This window comes from Haemaphysalis longicornis, unplaced genomic scaffold, assembly GCF_048455015.1.
Source record: "Haemaphysalis longicornis isolate Haplotype H1 unplaced genomic scaffold, Haemaphysalis longicornis Haplotype H1 scaffold_8, whole genome shotgun sequence".
Taxonomy (NCBI): Eukaryota; Metazoa; Arthropoda; class Arachnida; order Ixodida; family Ixodidae; genus Haemaphysalis; species Haemaphysalis longicornis.
Window position 1 is genome coordinate 104,955,592 of NW_027526445.1, and position 18,878 is coordinate 104,974,469.

The 18,878-nt window shown below is 50.4% G+C and overlaps 1 protein-coding gene across 1 annotated transcript; it reads right to left on the reverse strand.

The window, feature by feature from the left end:
* Positions 1–1,226: 1,226 nt before the first annotated feature.
* LOC144148418 (uncharacterized) lies at positions 1,227–13,010 on the reverse strand. The gene is made up of 3 exons (XM_077679953.1): positions 11,996–13,010; positions 9,213–11,773; positions 1,227–1,289 (listed from the first exon to the last, which is right to left on the reverse strand). The coding sequence occupies exons 1-3, from the start codon at positions 13,008–13,010 to the stop codon at positions 1,227–1,229; spliced, it is 3,639 nt and encodes a 1,212-aa protein (XP_077536079.1).
* Positions 13,011–18,878: the final 5,868 nt, after the last annotated feature.

Below are 18,878 nucleotides of genomic sequence, written 5' to 3' on the forward strand. Positions count from 1 at the left end.
ACCGGTCACGTGCGAGTGCTTTGAAGTGAAAGACGCCGTCGAAAATATCCCCTGAAAGCCCTCTGTAGAAGTGATATTGGCTCCCGCTGACGTTCCAAGCGGGTAAGCTGCTGTTCATTCGGGAGGGATTCGCCGCTACTCGACGAGCTGAACTTGAAGCGGTAACGGTGGTTCCAGCAGCTTTTCGTTGTTTTTGCGTCCATTCGCGTTTATGTTTGGGCCAACAGTTCAGTTCTTGATCTTCTTCATCCAAACGAACGGGATGCATCCGTTCTCTAATGATTTAAAGCCTGGAATCGCTTGTGCTGTATTCTCGCGTACAAACACGTGGCTGTCCGTTTTCCTTCCCCTTCGTATGCATCTTACTCTGTGTGTAACATGTCTCACCGCATGCGGTGAGACGCCGCCGCCGTCTCACCGCATTGAGCCATATAATTCTGACGTCTAAACCTCCCACCAGCACAACTGGCATTTCATCGGTAGTGGCATGAAGCCTAGCTGTGCGTGCAGGCCCCCCCGCCCCTTTTCTACCCGCAAACCATGCACGCATAAACCAGCAACCAGTGATGACGCATACTTCGGCGTGAAAGACACCACGAAAATGTCGCTTGGAAGGCCTTCCAAGCTGAAAAAGAAATATGGGCTCAAGTTGACGTTCCAACTGGGGAAGTTTCTCTTATAACGGGAGGGATTGACCGCCACTTGCGAAGTGAATTTGAGCGGAAACGGTGACGGGGGGTTTCGGTAGTGTTAGGGGGCAGCCCTTTGGCAGCCGTTAAGTAGGCTTCGCGGGAGAGGCGTCTGTTGCTCAGACGTCTGTCTGTCCGCGTAGCCGAGAAAGCGAACGCAGCAGCGACGCCAGAAAGAAAACAGAGAGGAGTGTCTATGCGAAGGGAGAAGTTCAGTACGACATGTGCGGCTACGGCGTCATCTCTCTCACTGCCTTTCCCTCACACATATCTCATGCGGCGCCACCATGAAGCGCCCTCCACCTGACACCTTTCCCTGGTTGTTCCACTCTCCGCTACTACATACCATGCGGCGTTTGCGCGGGAGGTTCAAACACGATATGCAACAACATACTCGCTGCTCTCTGGTGCGGAGTTAATCCAAACCACGTGACACTTGCGCGGGAGGTTCAAACACGATTTGCAACATGGTGGCCGACGGCGGCGGCGCACGGCGAGGTATCAGCAGAGTAGCGCACGCCGCCGCACGTTCTCTGATCACGCGAACAATTCGTCAGACGCAGTAGAAATGTGCGGTGACCGAGAGGACTGCAGCTCCTGCTGCGCACAAATTTCAGATTAGGGAGTGTAGTAATCCCCAGTGCATGTTTTGCGCCCATCCGTGCTTGTTTGTAGTTTTCCAAATAATCTGTATCCGCCCCCGGTTAGCCGCCGACTGCGCAATTTGCCAAAGGGGCCTCGGTGAAGGCGAGGGGGAAAATAGTTGTGAAAGAGGTGTCAGCGGCTGTGAGGAGGAGCCCCGGAGGTGCGCCGAGTAAATTGATGACACCGGAATTGAAACGGAAGGGGGGGGGGGGGGGGTTGGGGGTTAGACGTATACTGCTTTGCAGTAAAATTACGTTGCATGAAGTTGCATTACGTTGCAGTACGTTGCATGAAGTGGTACACATACGAATATGTCAGCATTATATCAAAAAATATACATACTAGCCTACGTATTTACGCGTAGGTACATACAGTGGCATGTGATTTTGAAGCTTACATAAAAATTACAGACATTAATTTAGTTTCTCTTTGGCTTTTGATAATTACTTTAACAGAAATATCCTGGCTGAAATTACGTTATGCTGATTTGACGTCCGGTAGGGTTTTTATAACAATGTCGACGCTTATCACGAAAACAAAAACGGCTGGTTACCATGCAAAGGCATTCAAGCGCTCGCATTTGAACTACCAGACCCAAAGTTATTGTTGTTGCTAAAATGTCTCTCTTCGACATAATTATTATAAACGCAGTCATTATTAATAAGCGCATCACCACATTTGCTTCTCGCCTTCGCTTGCAAAATGTTGCTATTCCTTTATTGAAATAAAACCAAGCGGATCGGACAGTCTCTGCTGCTTTTATGATTGAAAGCAGTGGAATTGAGCCAATTAAACAACAATATAAGCGAAGGTCTGTTGACACATTACATGACAATGAATGTAAATAGTATCTGAAAAATATGATAACATGGTTATACAAAGAGCCTACAAAAGCGGCGCCCATTTGGGGCAGTTCAAAGGACGTTTTTTTTTCCCGCAGTAGACACCATCGAGGTTTAAAACTTTTTTCATTTACCCGATGCTTCTACAGCGTTAAGAACGTTGATAGAATATGAACGCTTGTTATTTTCCGATTATTTGTGTGGCATGCTTGGTTACTATACTTGCGATTACTATTTTCCTTTCGTTTCTGCGAGCCCGCACGGCTACCACCGTCCGCCTCCGCCGGAACGATCGGGCCGCCGATCCCCGTCTCCCGGCGTTGGACAAATTCCGCGCGGCGTCACCAGCATCGCTGGAAAGAGCGAATACTGCTGAATCTACGAGCTTAGCTTGCCATGCCCTACTATTAACTAAAGATAAACAAAAGGATCGAAAGGGTATAAAAAAGCGTTGCAGATGGCGATGACGTAACCGTGGATCTTTTAGAGGAGTGAGGAAAATTGTACTACATAAGCTTGCTGCCGTTTGTTTCCCAAATGCAAAAGGAATTTCAGAGTGCTTTTAGTGAGGGCAGTGACGATGGGCCACGGCGGGGCCATGTCTCCCTCTCATTGTGCGTATTGTGTTCCGTTACTTTCCACGGGCAGGAGCGAAAGAAATGGTCGCGGGCGGTCCCAGTGTTTTGTTCCCCTGCTCAAGGTCAGGGAAGGCCATTCTTTCCTCCTGAGCCTTAGAAGGACGGAGGGGGGCGGAGGTCAAGGCCCTTAAGTAGTTAGCGCACTGCTTTTGGGTCAGGTTTGGTCAAGGAGACAGAGCGGGGACCAGATGCGCAAAGTTCAAGGAGTTTGTCCGGAGCTGCTGCCGACAGCCGGCGCTGACTCGTCCCCGTGGTGGTTTGTGTGCGCCTGAGCTCCACGCATTTTTTTCTACTTACCGTGCGGTGGTTCAGCACCTTTATGGTCTGCGGGCTGCTATGGGAGATGATGCGGCGAGACCTCTCATCTCATAGGCGGCAGCGTATTTCATTGGAACCCAGTTATCCTTTTGTCTTGTTCGTGCTTCATCGTCTTATGTACTTGAACATACGCGAATAGAATTTTGTTACTCATCTACCTCCTTGCGTGTCATGACCGGCTTCCTCACACCCCTCCACGGCGACATCACCCTAGCTCTACAAAGAACTAAACTTTACTGTGCCTATGCCCGGAAAAAATGTCAACATAATTTTGATTCATCATCATAACCAGCCTGTCTACGCCCACTGCAGGGCAAAGGCCTCTCCCATTATTCTCCAATTGCCTCGGTCCTGTGCCAACTGTGACCAATTTATCCCCGCAAACTTCTTGATCTCATCTGCCCATCTAACTTTCTGCCGCCCCCTGCAGCGCTTGCCTTCTCTAGGGATCCACTCTGTTACCCTTAATGACCAGCGGTTATCTTGCCTTCGCATTACATGCCCTGCCCAAGTCCATTTCTTCTTCTTAATTTCTACTAATATGTCTTTAACACCAGTTTGCTCCCTGACCCACTCCGCTCTCTTCTTGTCCCTTAATGTTACACCTATCATTTTCCGCTCCATTGCCCGCTGAGTCGTTCTCAATTTAAGTTGAACCCTCTTAGTGAGCCTCCAAGTTTCTGCCCCGTAGGTGAGTACCGTTAAGATGCAGCTGTCATACACTTTCTTCTTCAACGACAATGGTAGGCTGCTATTCATTATCTGATAATGTCTGCCATATGCACCCCACCCCATTCTGATCCTTCTAATTATCTCTGCCTCATGGTTGGGATCTGGGGTCACAACTTGGCCTAAGTATATATATTCGCTTACCACTTCCACTGCCTCGCCATCTATCTCAAACTGCTGTGATGTCCCGAGGTTATTGATCATTACTTTAGTTTTCTGCATATTAATTTTCAGGCCCATGGTTCTACTCTGTTCGCCCAGTGCGGAAAGCATGCTTTGCAATTCGTCCCCCGAGTTACTTAGCAAGGCAACGTCATCAGCAAATCTGAGGTTACTCAGGTATTCTCCATTAACCCTTACTCCCACCTGTTCCCAAACCAACGTTCTGAATACTTCTTGTAAGCATGCTGTGAATAACATTGGAGAGATTGTGTCTCCTTGTCTGACACCCTTCCTTATAGGTATTTTACTGCTCTCCTTATGGAGGATGACAATAGCTGTAGACCCATTATAGATATCCTCTAGTATTCTTACATAATGCTCATCTACCCCCTGGTTCCGTAATGCCTGAATGACTGCTAGGGTTTCGACCGAGTCAAATGCTTTCTCATAATCTATGAAAGCTATATATAGGGGTCGAGTATACTCAGCGCACTTCTCTATCACCTGATTGATCGTGTGAATATGGTCCATTGTTGAATAACCTTTACGGAACCCTGCTTGTTCTTTAGGTTGACTGAAATCTAAGGTTGCAGAGATTCGGTTAGCGATTACCTTGGTAAATACCTTGTAGACGACTGACAGTAAGCTGATCGGCCTGTAGTTTTTCAAGTCTTTCATGTCGCCTTTCTTATGGATTAGGATGATGTTCGCGTTCTTACAAGATTCCGGTACCATTGCGGTCATTAGGCATTTCGTATACAGGTTTGCCAGTTTTTCAAGTACAATTTCTCCGCCATCCTTCAAGAGGTCTGCTGTTATCTGATCCTCACCAGGTGCTTTGCCCCCTTTCATTTCTTTCAAAGCCTTCCTTACTTCTTCGGTCGTTACTGGTGGGATGTCTATCTCCTCTGAACTACTGTCTCGTTCGGCATCATCCTGTATGTCCCGGCTACTGTACAGATCCCTATAGAACTTCTCGGCCACTGTGACTATTTTATCCCTATTTGTGATGAGATTGCCTTGCTTATCCTTGAGTGCATACATCTGATTTTTCCCCCCGCCAAGACGTCTCTTTACTGCTTTCAGGCTACCTCCGTTCTTTACAGCGTATTCGATCCTCTCCATATTATACTTCCGTATGTCAGCTGTCTTGCGCCTATTGATTAACTTCGAGAGCTCTGCTAGTTCTATTCTGTCAGCTGCGGTAGAGATTCTCATGGTTTGCCGTTTCCTGATTAGATCTTTCGTCTCCTGTGAAAGTTTACCAGTATCCTGTCTAGCCACAGTGCCCCGACTTCTACTGCACACTCCGTGAGAATGCGTGTAAGGTTGTCGCTGGCTTCCTGTGTCGTAAGTTCGGCTTCCTTAAGGGCGGAATATCGGTTCTGCAGCGCGATCCTGAATTCTTCTACTTTACGTCTTACTGTTTGCTCATTTATCGGCTTCTTTCGTACTAGCTTGTTGCGGTCCCTCCTCAACTCTAGCCTAATTCGAGATCTTACCATGCGGTGGTCACTACACCTTACCCTTCCGAGGACTTCCACATCCTGCACGACGCCAGGGTTATCGCATAATATGAAGTCTATTTCATTTTTGTGCACCCCATTCGGGCTCCTCCAGGTCCACTTCCGAATCTCCCGTTTACAGAAGAAGGTATTCATTATGCGTAGGTTATTCCGTTCTGCAAACTCAACTAGTAGGTCCCCCCTGCTATTTCTACAGCCCAGACCATAGTTCCCAACTGCCTTGTCTCCAGCCTGATTCTTGCCTACTTTAGCATTGAGGTCCTTCATAACTACAGTATACTGCGTTTTTACTTTAGCCATTGCCGATTCCACATCTTCATAGAGGCGTTCCACTACTTGGTCGTCGTGGCTGGATGTGGGCGCGTAGCCCTGCACCACCTTGAGCTTGTACCTCTTATTGAGCCTAATTACAAGAGCAGCTACCCTTTCGTTAATGCTGTAGTATTCGTCTATGTTGCCAGCTATGCTTTTATTGACTAGAAATCCCACTCCCAGTTCTCTTCTGTCATCTAGACCACGGTAACATAAGACGTGTCCATTTTTCAGCACCGTGAAGGCTTCGCCTGCCCTCCTAACCTCGCTAAGCCCTATTACATTCCATTTAATGCCCTCTAATTCCTCGAACAACACCTCGAGACTTGCTTCGCTAGATAAGGTTCGCACGTTAAACGTTGCCAGGTTCAGATTCCATTGGCGGCCTGTCCGGATCCAGTGATTCTTAGCACCCTCCGCTGCGTCACAGGTCTGACCGCCGCCGTGGTCAGTTGCTTCGCAGCCGCTGGGGACTGAGGGCCGAGGGTTAGTTGGCGTATTCATGGGAGGTTGTGGCCGGTACTACACCAGGGTGGCCAATCCTGCTCTGGTGAGGGAGTGCATTACCGGCAATGGTCGCCGGGGTCAGGCCGCACCCCAAGCCCCTTTGTGCAATTCCATCAATACGCAGATTTTTTTTTTTAAATCCGGTGGGAATTGTCCGGCACCGGGATTCGAACCACGGTCCTTCTGCACGCGAGGCGGGTGTTCTGCCTCTACGCCATCGCTGCATCGGGATAATTTTGATTACTAGATGATAGATGCCAAAGATCTCAAGAAAACAGAACCATCCGCCTTCTCTCAGTTTTATAGAAGCTGCTTACAAACGTAATAGCCAATTGCATAGCGACAGCCAAGATTCACAACAATCACGCGAACAGGCTGCGACCATATCATCAACCAATTCGTAGAAAAATTCTTGGAGTATAAGAGGCGCCTTGCACTGATTAACAGAATATAAAAAGGCGTTTCATGAAGTATTGCAGGCAGCACTACTGCATGAAACTGCACCACAGCAGTGCTTGAAGCATTGAAAGACCAGGGAATACAGGCGACCTACATAATACTCCTATGCGATATATGAGAGCGGCAAAAGGGAAACCTGAGCAAGTTGCTTTGGAATCATGATAAACAGAGCAGGGAACGAGACGAGGAGCAGAAAGACACCGGGCGAGCTCTGAGTGACAACTGAATGTTTATTTAGGACAGAAAAAATGAAAATACACAAAGATGGGTGCGTGCAATAAGCACATTACGAAAAAGAAAAATGGAAAGAAGAAACTAGAAAGTAGGCATTATCACGTTGCTCCAAAAAATTAACCTCACAATCAATCAGGGCAAGTGACGGCGCACTTACGCATGCGTCAAGATTCTTACGGATTTCAAAAGCTTCCGCAATTCCTCTTGTGGAGGAATATGATTATATCATGATATATAAAAGAAACGTCCAGGCATAATATTCCCCTGCGAGCAAAGCGGCAAATGCCCATTTTGAAAGAAGGTTGGACAGGGAGATACCCTCTAAAAATACTCTTCACAGCCTGTCTGGAGGGGGTACTTAGGAAGCTTGACTTGAACAAACGAGGGGACGTATGGAAGAGGAACACGTTAGCCATTTTAGGTTTGCAGGCGGCTTACTCTCGCTAAGCGAGTGTGCGAAACACCTGTGGCGGATCAAGCAAGGAAAGCAGGACCCAGACGTCCGGTTCTCGTGGTGGTCACGGAACACTCAAGCTCGAGCACGCGAGCGCGGCCGATCTTCATCTTCTGATCGTGCCGCGCACCCTGCCTTCGCTTGTCTCAACCACCCATTCCACCTTTATTTTCTACACACTCCCCGGCCCGCCAAGAAGTCTAAGGGTTAGCTTCAAGGAAGTAGAGCCGATGAATGGGCCGCCTGATTTCTCGACCAGTTGACAGGCGGAGTACACAGGAGCGGGCGATTCCGTCGCGTCCGGGTAGCAACTTGGCCACACGGCCGAGTCTCCAAAACGTTGGGGCGTATCCTTCATCGTGCACTACAACCACGTCTCCGACTGCGAGTTGGTGTAACGGATGTGAGGGCGCTTCGTGAGCGGACCGCAGAAGCAGCAGGTATTCATTCCGCCATCTTTGCCATAGGCGATTTGTCACGTTCTGTCGGTGCCTCCACCGGCGTGTCAACTCGGAGCTTGTCGACGATGGCTCGAATGGCCCGAGGTTCTGGGGGAGGCACGTGTTCGGCTTGCCGAGCCAGAAGTGAGCCGGCGTTATGGGATGAGGTCCGTCGGCATCCGTGGTCAGGTACGTCAAGGGCCGGCTGTTGATAACCACCTCCACTTCACACAACGTGGTTGCCAGTTCCTCAGCTGTCAGAGAGTTGCGCCCAAGGGTACGTCTCAGCGTCTCTTTCGTTATCCGAATCACTCGTTCCCACCAACCGCCCCACCACGGTGCCTTCTCTACGTTGAATTTCCAAACAATGCGCTTTCCGCTGCAGAAATCTTGGAGTGTGGCGTCGGTGAGGGAATGGAAGGACTTCGCACAGTGTTTAAAAGCGAGGGCGTTATCGGAGTATACCGTGGCAGGTATTCCGCGGCGAGCAATGAAGCGCCTGAAGGCGAGCAAGAAACTTGACGCTGTCATCCCCGTCGTCAATTCCAGGTGTAGAGCCCGCGTGACGCCGCACGAGAATACGGCGACGTATGCTTTGACTTTGGAAGGGTCGTTGGTACGGCAGTACAGAGGACCGCAGAAGTCGACGCCCACAATAGAGAACGGGCCTGTTTCCTTTATGCGGTCGCGTGGTAATGGTGCCGTCGGTGCTGTCTCCGGTGTCAGCCTGCGCCTTCGGCACGGCAAGCACTGGTGGAGGGCTTTCTTCACTGTCTGGCGCCCTCGAATGATCCAATAGCGCTGGCGGATCTCTGTGAGCGTGGCTTCTGTTCCAGCGTGCAGTAGGCGCTCGTGGGTTGCCAGAATAAGTAGCCGTGTTAAATAGTTCTTTCCGGGCAGAATGATCGGATGTCGCACTTCGAAAGGAGATTGTAAGCAGTGTAGTCGTCCCCCCACGCGGATAACGCCAGCGGAGTCCAAAAAGGGCTGTAGACGAAGCAGTCAGGAAGTCCCCACACCAAGCTGGCTGTTCGATAGAGCTTCCCGGTATTGGGGGAATGCTTTCTGCTGTACCCGGAGAATCCAGTACAGTTCAGCTTCTTGGACTTCGTTAGCAACCAGTGGCCCGGTCATCGACGGACGTTGCGGTAAAGCGTTGTTTACGAAGCGTCGAACCCAGGCCGTCACTCTAAGTAGCCGTGAGTAGCGGCTATAATCTGAAATTTGGCATAGCGGTTCCGGTGGCGAAGACCCCACCGGGCAAGATGACGCCAAGGCTAGTGACGGGTCGACGAAGTCAGCGACGTCCTGGGGCTGGTTAAATGGCCACAGGTTTTCTGTGTGGGTGATCCATGATGGTCCATGCCACCAAAGCTCTGAGGTCCTGAGCACTGTTGCACTTATTCCGCGTGTGATGAGGTCGGCAGGATTGTCCTTGCTGCTGCAATGCCCCCATCTGCATCCCTTGGTTAGGCGCTGGATCTCTTCGACGCGATTTCGGACGAAGGGTGGCCACCGGCTAGGTTCCCCGCATATCCAGTGCAGGGCAATCTGCGCGTCCGACCAGAAGAACGCACGTGTGGCTGATAGGCCAGGAACTCGCATTAGGTAGTTGTAAAGGCGCGCTGCGATGAGGCAGGCAAGGAGCTCGAGGCGAGGCAACGTCGTCGCCTTGATAGGGGCCACACGACCTTTGCTGATCAGCAGATTTGCCTCAAACGGGTCACCATGCGCGGAGCGTCGGGGGACGTAGACAGCTGTGCCATATGCTCGCGGGTTGGCGTCCGCGAAGAAGTGGATTTCGATGGACTGCTCCGGGTAACCTTGGTTGTCTGATACGTTTCGTGGCAAACAAAGGTGTTGCAGCTCGGTTAGTTCGGAGCACCATGCGTTCCAGGCGGTGAGTTGCTCACGTTGTAGAGGACTGTCCCATGGGTGCTGCAGCTTCCATAAATCTTGAAATATAACCTTTGCCCGGACCGTGAATGGTGCCAAGAAGCCTAGCGGATCGTAGATTCTTGCAAATGTTTGTAGCAGGGTTCGCGTGGTTGTGGGCTTGGTGTTGATAAACGCGGTCACGTTTCCTGTGCTGATGAGCAGCGTGTCGTCAATGCGGTTCCAGCTCACCCCGAGAACTTTCATTGTGGTGGCGTCGCCACCTTCATCCTCCAATGCGAGCTTATCTTTTATGAACAAGTCCCGCAGGGAAGAGATGTTGGAAGCCCATTTTCGGAGCTCCATTCCGGCTTCGGCCATTACAGCCTTTGCTTCCGAATATATCTGATGAGCTCGGTCGACGTCGTCCATGCCAATGATGAGGTCGTCGACATAGAAAGACTCTCGCAAGATGGCGGCGGTGTCCGGAAACTTTTGTGAGACTCGCAGATGATGGTGCAAAGTGGCGGCGAGCAAAAAGGGACTCGATCTCGCACCAAAAGGAACCCGTGTCATTCGCCACTTCACTACTGGAGGAAAGGGCTCATTCGGTGTAGGAAGGCGCTCCACCCACAAAAAACGTAGCGCGTCCCTGTCCTGTTCCCGAACAATCATCTGGAGGTAGGCCTTCTTTATATCTGCGACCATGACCACGGGATAGCACCTGAATTTAAGAATGAGCCTTAACAGGTCCGCATCCAACATGGGCCCCTTACAGAGAATGCTGTTCAGCGAAGGTTGCCCCGAAACATGTGACGAGGCATCGAAGACCACCCTTAGCTTGGTTGTGACGGCGTCCCGACGAACCACACCGTGATGCGGCATGTAGTACCTGGTTGTCGAGCATTGGTCACCGTCATGCTCGGGACCTCGTTCGGCATGGCCGTCGTTGAAATACGTCCGGATTGCATTGTCGTACTCGGACAGCAGCTCAGGCTGACCACGAAAGCGCCGCATCTGCACACGCAACCGCTGTTCTGCGAGCCTATAGTTGTCAGCGCTGGCGTCCAGCCCTGGCTCCTGGATCATGAGTGGAACCTCGTACCGCGCGCCATTCTTCCTCACGTCGCTCTCGAATTGCTCTACGGCCGCGTGGTCCAGCACTGACGCATCAGGTCTTTCTTTGATCCCGATAGCATCCAGCCGCCACAGTGACGATAACTCGTTATCTGCCGCTGCGTCATCCAGCGAGGGCTCCATGAGGGCCAGGAATAAAGCACTAGATGATCCCGAAGTCCAGCCAGTTTCGTCGGATTGTGCACCCTGGAGAGTCCAGCCGAACATTGTTTCGACGGCGGTCAGGTGCGGAGTCAGCCGTGAAATGTTCCCCGAGGTAACTTTCCAGTAGAAATCTGACCCAATTAGGATGCTGATGTGGTCATCCATGTAAGCCGACGCGGGCGAAGTGTCAGCGGCGAAAAGACCATGGTCGTGCATCAGTCTAAGCGTGTCATCGGTGATTGGAGGACTCGTAACGACGCAGATACTTGGGACCTCAAGGGCGTCGATGACCACCTGCTTGCCGTTGTTCTGGCTGGCCACCGTGACTGACACCCGAGGATACTTCTCAGCTGCTGCATGGTGGCTCTTGCCGAATGTGACCAGCTTGAGGTCCTCAACGCCTTCAACGGAGTAGCCCAGAGCGCGCGAAACGTCACGCCGAATGAACGTCCGCTGGCTGCCCGTGTCTAGCAGAACCCTCACCAGAAGCTGACCGTTGGGACCCGTAGCCCATTCGCGGCAAGTCCGCAGGTAGACTGGAGTGGGCCGTGTGGTTCTAGTTGACGCTGTAACCACCGACGATGCCGCATGGGACGGTTTGGGCACTGTGGGAGGTCCCCCTTGACCAGCCGAGTGCGACGACCTGGTAGCGTGCGCGGAACCTGGCTGAGCCACGTCGCAGAGTGACGTTAGATGCCGGCGTGAACAGCGGCTGCAGGACAACGTTCTAGCAGTCTGGCAAGCACGTGCAATGTGATTCTGCTTGCCGCACCGGAAGTAATGTCTTCCCGCTTGCAGTCGCCGTCGCTTCTCCTCTGGTGGCACATTCGCGGTGCATTGCGCGATCCCATGGCCTCGCCCGTCACAAAGGGGGCAACACTCACCACGAGGAGGCGGTGATGACTCCGCATGTAGCGCTGCGGCTGACGGTGGAGAAAACTTCTCATGCGGTGTCGGCCGGGGTGCTGGAGGGCATCGAACCTGAGGACCGGTGCTGTCCATGTACCCTTCTTCCCGAATATACACCTGAATACGGAGAAAATCCAAGATCTCCTGAACTTGCTTGGCATCCCCGTTCACCTCATTCGCGGCTGATTCCTTCATCCGTTGCCGGTAAAGAAGAGCGATGTCATGCGGCAACGCCTTCAGCAGGACCCGGTGGATTATGACGGCGTACCGGTCGGGCGCGATACCTAGTGCCTCCAAAGCGTTTAGGCGAAAGCTGATGTCGTCATGCAAGCGCCGCAGCCCCACGACGTCCGCAGAGGTCTTCACTGGAGTTATGGCGTGGAGGGCATCGACATGATCTGCCATCAATAGGTCTCTGCGACCAAAACGGTCTGTAAGGATCTTGATCGCAGCGGCGTATCCATCCTCCGCAAGCATGATGCCCTCAATCGCGGTCTTAGCGGGGCCGGTCATGTACGAGCGGAGGTACTTGAATTTATCGATTTTCGTCAAGTGTTGGTTTGCATGGATGGTAGCGTCGAATTGTTCCCAGAACCCCTGCCAATCGCGACGGTCCCCAGAGAATGGTGCAATCTGCAGCTTGGGGAGGGCGACGCGGGGAACTGGCACGGAGGGAGGAGCCGTGGATTCGCTCACCCTTCGATGTTGCGTATGTCCACCAGCAGCGGAACTCGAGGGACCGGAGACGGCAGAAGGCGATGATCGGGCGATGTGCATGCGGGCCCGAATTTCGCAAATGCTGTGCTCGTAGTCCCATGCTGTGGCGTAGTCCGCCTGAAAGGCCTCGTCCGAGTGTTGAGCCTGGATCTTGGCGTCCAGGGCGCGCAGCTCTGTCTGCTTCTCAGTAAGTAGGGTGACGTAGCCATGAATTCGGGTCTCGGGGGCAGCGGGATCCTCGAGGAGAGCGTCAAGCGCGGCGATCGCCTTCATTATGGCGGCGCGCAGGGACCCCCGAACTCGGCGTTCGTGCTCTATGAAGGAAGGAACCGGGAGCCTGGGCGGGTTTTCGGCACCAGCGTGTGGCGGATCAAGCAAGGAAAGGAGGACCCACCCAGACGTCCGGTTCTCGTGGTGGTCACGGAACACTCAAGCTCGAGCACGCGAGCTCGGCCGATCTTCATCTTCTGATCGTGCCGCGCCCCCTGCCTTCGCTTGTCTCAACCACCCATTCCACCTTTATTTTGTACAACACCTGCAGAAATAGCTTGGGGAACTAAAATTAGAAAGCTTTCCCGTGAGGCTTAAGATAAATATAAATATATCTAAAGTTATGTCAATAAACATGCTGAAAGCGACCTCTTCAGGCCCGTTAACTCACCGCTAGAACAAGTAGAATATACAACTACCTCGGACAAGTTGTCTGCGCTAATTCCAACCACGCGAAAGAAAGTGATTGATTGATTGTAGGGTTTAACGCGCCGACGCAACGCAGGCGATGAGGCGCGCCGTAGTGGAGGGCTCCGGATTAATTTTGACCACCTGGGGATCTTTAACGTGCGCCGAAATCTCGAACACACGGGCGTTTTTGCTTTTCGCCTCCATCAGAAAAGCGGCCGCCGCGACCGGGAATCGAACCCGCGACCTCGTGCTCAGCAGCGCAACGCCTTAGCCACTGAGCCACCGCGGCGGGTACGCGAAAGAAATCTGGCGTAGAACCGGTTTGTACTGGGGTGACCTCGGTAAACATCTTCAAATAATTAGAAAGTAAGTGGCCCCTGCGACTGAAAAGAATAATGTACAATTAGTGCGTGCTGCTGTTGATGACTTATGAAGCGTAAACGTGGTGCCTTGCTAAAAACTGGAAAGAACCTTAGTTAGGCTCAATGAACCATGGACCGAATGATGATATGGGCACGCTAAGAGGCATAAAAAATCATCCTTCTGGATCACCTAAGAAACACGACTAGGCGATATTATACTTCGAATTAAAAAAAAACAAATCGACAAACACCCGCAGCGTACTAAGAATGAATGACAACCGAAAGATGGGTCTTGAAGACTGGGAAAACTATTCACTAGATGGAGGGAAGAAGAAAGAAAAGTTGGAGGCAAGGAATGCACTCAGGTAGCGAAGAACAAGAGCTGGCGGAGGTCAACGGGAAATGCCTTTGTCTTGCACTGTAACAGAAGCGGCTGAAATGATGATGATGATCCTTGTCACTTGAAAGGAGAGAGGAGCGTTCTCGCATCTACAGGGAGAGCTGATAGTGGTAGAGAGGAAAGTCCAATAATGTTTAAACGCTGAACGCGCGGCTTCCACTTCTGGATGGCAGGGAGGCATTAAAACGACTTCGGGTTTCCGGTTATTTTATATTTTTTATTGCGCCATTTTGCCCCAGGCCATCAAAGGAATTGAAAGAACAAAAACGGAAGTGGCGGGAGGCAAGCGGCTTCATGCACTACAGAATGCCGTATAGGCCAGTTTCAGCAATTACGCCTCAATGATAAGCAGCCATGGTTTGATGGTTTGAAGAAATGTGAAATGACCGGTACACTTCAGCTACCAACGCCACACTACCGCAGAGTCGTCAGGCCAACTGCATCAAATTTCGTTCTGGGGGAGGGGTTGGGGGGGGGAATGGGGTAAGGAGGGGAATGCTTACTAGATATTACCACCCCCAGTTGTCACGTCCTCCGAAGTAAACGTCGCTGCAAAACCGCCTAAAGTAGCCAAAAAAGTGGCCACCTTAAAATGAACGTTTGAAAGAAACCACAAAAGTCGCCAGTTTGAGCAAGGCAGTGCTAATAAGTACTTATTGATTACCTTCGGTATAAAAATGGTGAAATACTGAGAATCAGCAAACCGTATCACAAATTTTATTCAGATTGGGTGGCGGGGGGAAGCGACCGCGGTTGAGTATTGCCTGCAAAAAGGCTAAGGGAAGGGTTACTTTATAGAACAGAGAAAACCGAACGGTCGGTATGATACTGTTGGTTCTTCCGCCAATTCTGTGCCTGTGTGAATGGGAGGGGAAAAAAGTATGGTTGGAGGTTGACAAAGATGAAGATGGCGAAAAAATGAAATAATAATGAATAGCTATATACAAAAGATGCCTATACATATAAATGACATCGGTTATAGTGTATCAAGACAGGGCTCAACTGCGACATCGCTGCAGGCAAGTGCTGCGCAGAAATTTCAGAACTACTTTGAATGCCTTGTGGGAACGCAGCGCATCTGGCCAAGGGCCGAGCAGTGCTTCGGCAGACGCAACGCGACAGTCTAAACTGGCCATGATCTGGCACAAAAACTGAAATATGCAGGTTTAGGTAAAACCTTCAAGAACATGTATGGCTTAATATACAGGTTTAGGTAAAACCTTCAAGAACATGTATGGCTTAGAACGGGTGTTTGCTACACACAGTGCTTTACCACTTTCACGGTCTCTTTACATACGCGTGCCTTTTATACATCGTCAGACACACTTCCCACCAATCTGCATTAAATCAAGAGTTGCGGTAAACTACTGAAGCATTATATACACATTAAAGCGGCGACGTTGCTTGAAAGCTTTGATTCTTTTCATACGTTATAAGTTGCCGGATGTTAAAAAAAAAGGTTGCCCAAGCTGGCACTTATTCCCCCGAGGATTGATACAAAGCGAAGCTGGAGGAGGTCTGTCTATATAACGACTGGAGGACACCCTACACACATTGCATTAGGTTTGCAATTGTTTATTTACATTTTCTGTCGTCGCTTTTCATGGTGGGAGAAGTAGTAATCTTCGTCATATCCATCTTTACTGTTGTCTTCCTCGTGCATGACTGGCGGGCCGGCATTGTTTATACGCAGGCTTTCACACTTCTCCCAATGTGGAACGCGTCTGCACGCGGTTGTACCGGCGGACACCTGCTGCACGAACTGGGCGCCTGTAGCGCGAGCTGCCTGGTGCCCCTCCTACTGCCCCCCCCCCTCCCGCCCCCCATTAGGCGCTGACGTACATAAACTGTTTTCTGCCTAGTCTTTGCGAGCGCCACGCGCAAGCCTGGACGATGCCGGGCGCTCCTCGTGAGGTGCGCTATCGCATGCGCGGTAAACGGGCGGAGGAACTATAACCAGGAATATTCTGATGACGCCCCACACGTTACGGAAAGCAAGAACAGCTCCCCTGTTAAAAAAATCAATTTAGATTTATGCTTGAAAGTAGTTATGTACTGTGGTGCGTTTGAGTGATTGATTCATTGGGACCTGTTCTAGACTTTGCCAGATCCCCGCCAACCGGCTAAAATTTTGTTCCATTCAGTTTGATCAGTTTGTCTCGACGGCTGAAACACACTGAACGAAAAAGAACGGCTGAAATACTTTTTGTAAAAAATGGGGCGTCGGAAGGGCTCGAAAATATGTAAAATCACCAATGCTTAGAGGATGCAGAAAGTAGTCAAGTCGCCACACGGTAATTTCCGTCGCTACGAATCTCGAAAAGTCGCCAGTTTGACAACAGATCGCCAGACGTGGCAACGCTGGACTTACGACCTTTCGGAGGACTTCCTAGGCCGTGCTATTATTCTCCCCTTGTTTTTATGCGATGGAATGATACAAAACAAAGATTATGTGCGCTGCATACACGCATCTTGTGCACCTGCTGCTGTGGTGCAGCTGCATCTCTCATTTGTCCTTGTGTTCCTGTTCATGTTTGCTTTGAAAGAACACCTCTTTAGCCTCGAATGATGTATTCCGGCTTGCTGTTTTATTATTCCGCATTCTGCAATGAAAACATTTTCCAGAAAAACAGTGTTATGAGTGCCGTTATCGGTTCCCTAATGCATCTCTTTTGGCGGCAATATAATGAGCTGGGAATTTTGTGGTAGCCTTGGTAGCACAGAATGAACGATCCAAACATGCCAAAGCAAGAGCACTGGCTCCCCGTAATTAAACTCCGAATCCACGGCGCTACCGTGGAGCACCCATCAGAGAGTAAGCAATCTCATGAACTGTCCTATATCTAACACCTTCCGCAAGAGAAAAAGGCGTCAAAAAAGTGCCGTGTGGAAATAATCACTCTTGGTTTAGCTAACAATCCACGTATGGGAACAACTCCCGCAATAATGTCGCCCCGTTAACTGTGCATGACAACGAAGGGGAGTCATTAGTTTTTGAAGAAGCACTTTCCATGCCTTTCAAGGCACTGCAGCGGACGGTGTTTTCAGGACTGACTGCCAGGCGAAGCTAAGGAGAAGAAACCACAATTGGGCTAGTCGACAGTGGTTCTTCAACATCCTTAATCGGAGTGTTCTGTGTACTTCGTTCTTGTGTCCGTTTTAAGTTGCACTACTTCGAGTGGCTGAAAAAGTTACGGGGTCCTATCTCTCCGAATTGTAATGTCAGCGTTTCTTAATGAACATGAATGTTCTGGGAAACTGAAATGGCAGTTACGTTCACTGGTTCTGTCACGGGGCTTATGCTCCAAGCCGCAGCAGTGCCGAGGATCTGACCACAGGGATCTTCAACCAACAAACTCAGCTGCCAATTCAAAACTTCCGTTTATTTACAACCAAGCGCTCGAGTGCTAGAAGGCCGAAGACAACGGGCTGAGAGCTCCGGCGCCCAGACCTCGTTTGTCCGTCCTCGCCCCTGTTTGCCTTCATCTCAACCGTCAGGAAAAGGGGGAGAGGTAAAAGGCGAGAATCCTCCATTTGTTTCAAGCCGATGTCCCGTATATCACGACCCCTACGAAGTCTGTGAGCAGCGCCGGCCGATTGTGGAGGTACGGTTTGTGCAGACGCCTCAGCTTCCAGTTAATTCGTGGAAGTGCTAGACAATGCTTATTGCTTGTTAACAAGCTGCGACATTTAACGAGAAGCGTTCTACGCCTTATTGGGGGCGACGTTGCCCCAAAATGCGCGGCAGGAAATTCAACTTTCTCTGAAGATCATGGCTGAAGTAGAATATAGTGAAAACACGAAGTACTAGAGCAAAGGGCAAAATCCAAATCGCTACGCCCAAAACGCACTGCAGGAAACTTAATTCACACATTGGGTTTTCGGAAAGGCAACTCAAGCACCTCAAAAAACGAAGGCTTCCTGCGGGGATAATCGAACGTTACGTCCTTGCGTTATAAAGTTTACGTGTATCTGATGGCGGCATTTCGACACAATTGAAAAAGGTCAGATTTTGACTTAGACTTCAAATTTGGCAAAAGGTGCATGAGAGAACGCTTCGCGCTTGGCCATGATGTTCTTAAGAGAGGAGCTTTGACTTGTTATGCGTATTTCTCTGGACTAAATAGTATTCCTACCCTCAGATGGATCGCCCTGCTGAGGGGTTCGGCCGCGTATTGCTAATTGCTAAAAGAGTACTTCAATGTACAGCGTACATGTAAATAAAAATATCCCATGAATCTTCAGACAGAGTTCGTTGTATAACTGGTCCAGTCCGAGTATTAGTGGCATCATGCCTTTCTCAATACAGTTTGACCGCGCAGTAGTTGCACGTATCGTTTTTAGCAATAAGTTGCGGTCTCATTGTACCTCTTTATTTTTTATTCACTTGCCTTGTTATAATAAGACGCGGCTGTGCGTTTTCTCCTCCATCTGGGTTTTTTGTTTCATTGGCCTAAACAAGACCACTTTTCCGAGCTTGCCACCTGTGATACCTTTGTGCGTCGGTGCGTACGTTTACTTCGGCACAAAACTGCCGCAGGTTTTAGGCTGCCTGGAAAACTCGGTGCCCTCGACACGTGCCTAGCCCATTTCTACCTATTTTATGTATTCTTTTTACCTCCTGCCAAACGTGCACATCCCCGCACACTTGCAATTCTATAGCTACCCGGGTGTTTTTATAAACAAGTTACGCGCCTA

Bases quoted from the DNA above. Each gene is read 5' to 3' on its own strand.
- LOC144148418 (XM_077679953.1), bottom strand. From the start codon at position 13,010: ATGAAGGCGATCGCCGCGCTTGACGCTCTCCTCGAGGATCCCGCTGCC. The intron at 11,774-11,995 runs GTGAGTGTTGCC...TGGCTCAGCCAG, and splicing joins GTCATCACCGCCTCCTCGTG to GTTCCGCGCACGCTACCAGG. The intron at 1,290-9,212 runs GTGGGGTCTTCG...ATTTGTGCGCAG, and splicing joins CCTTGGCGTCATCTTGCCCG to CAGGAGCTGCAGTCCTCTCG.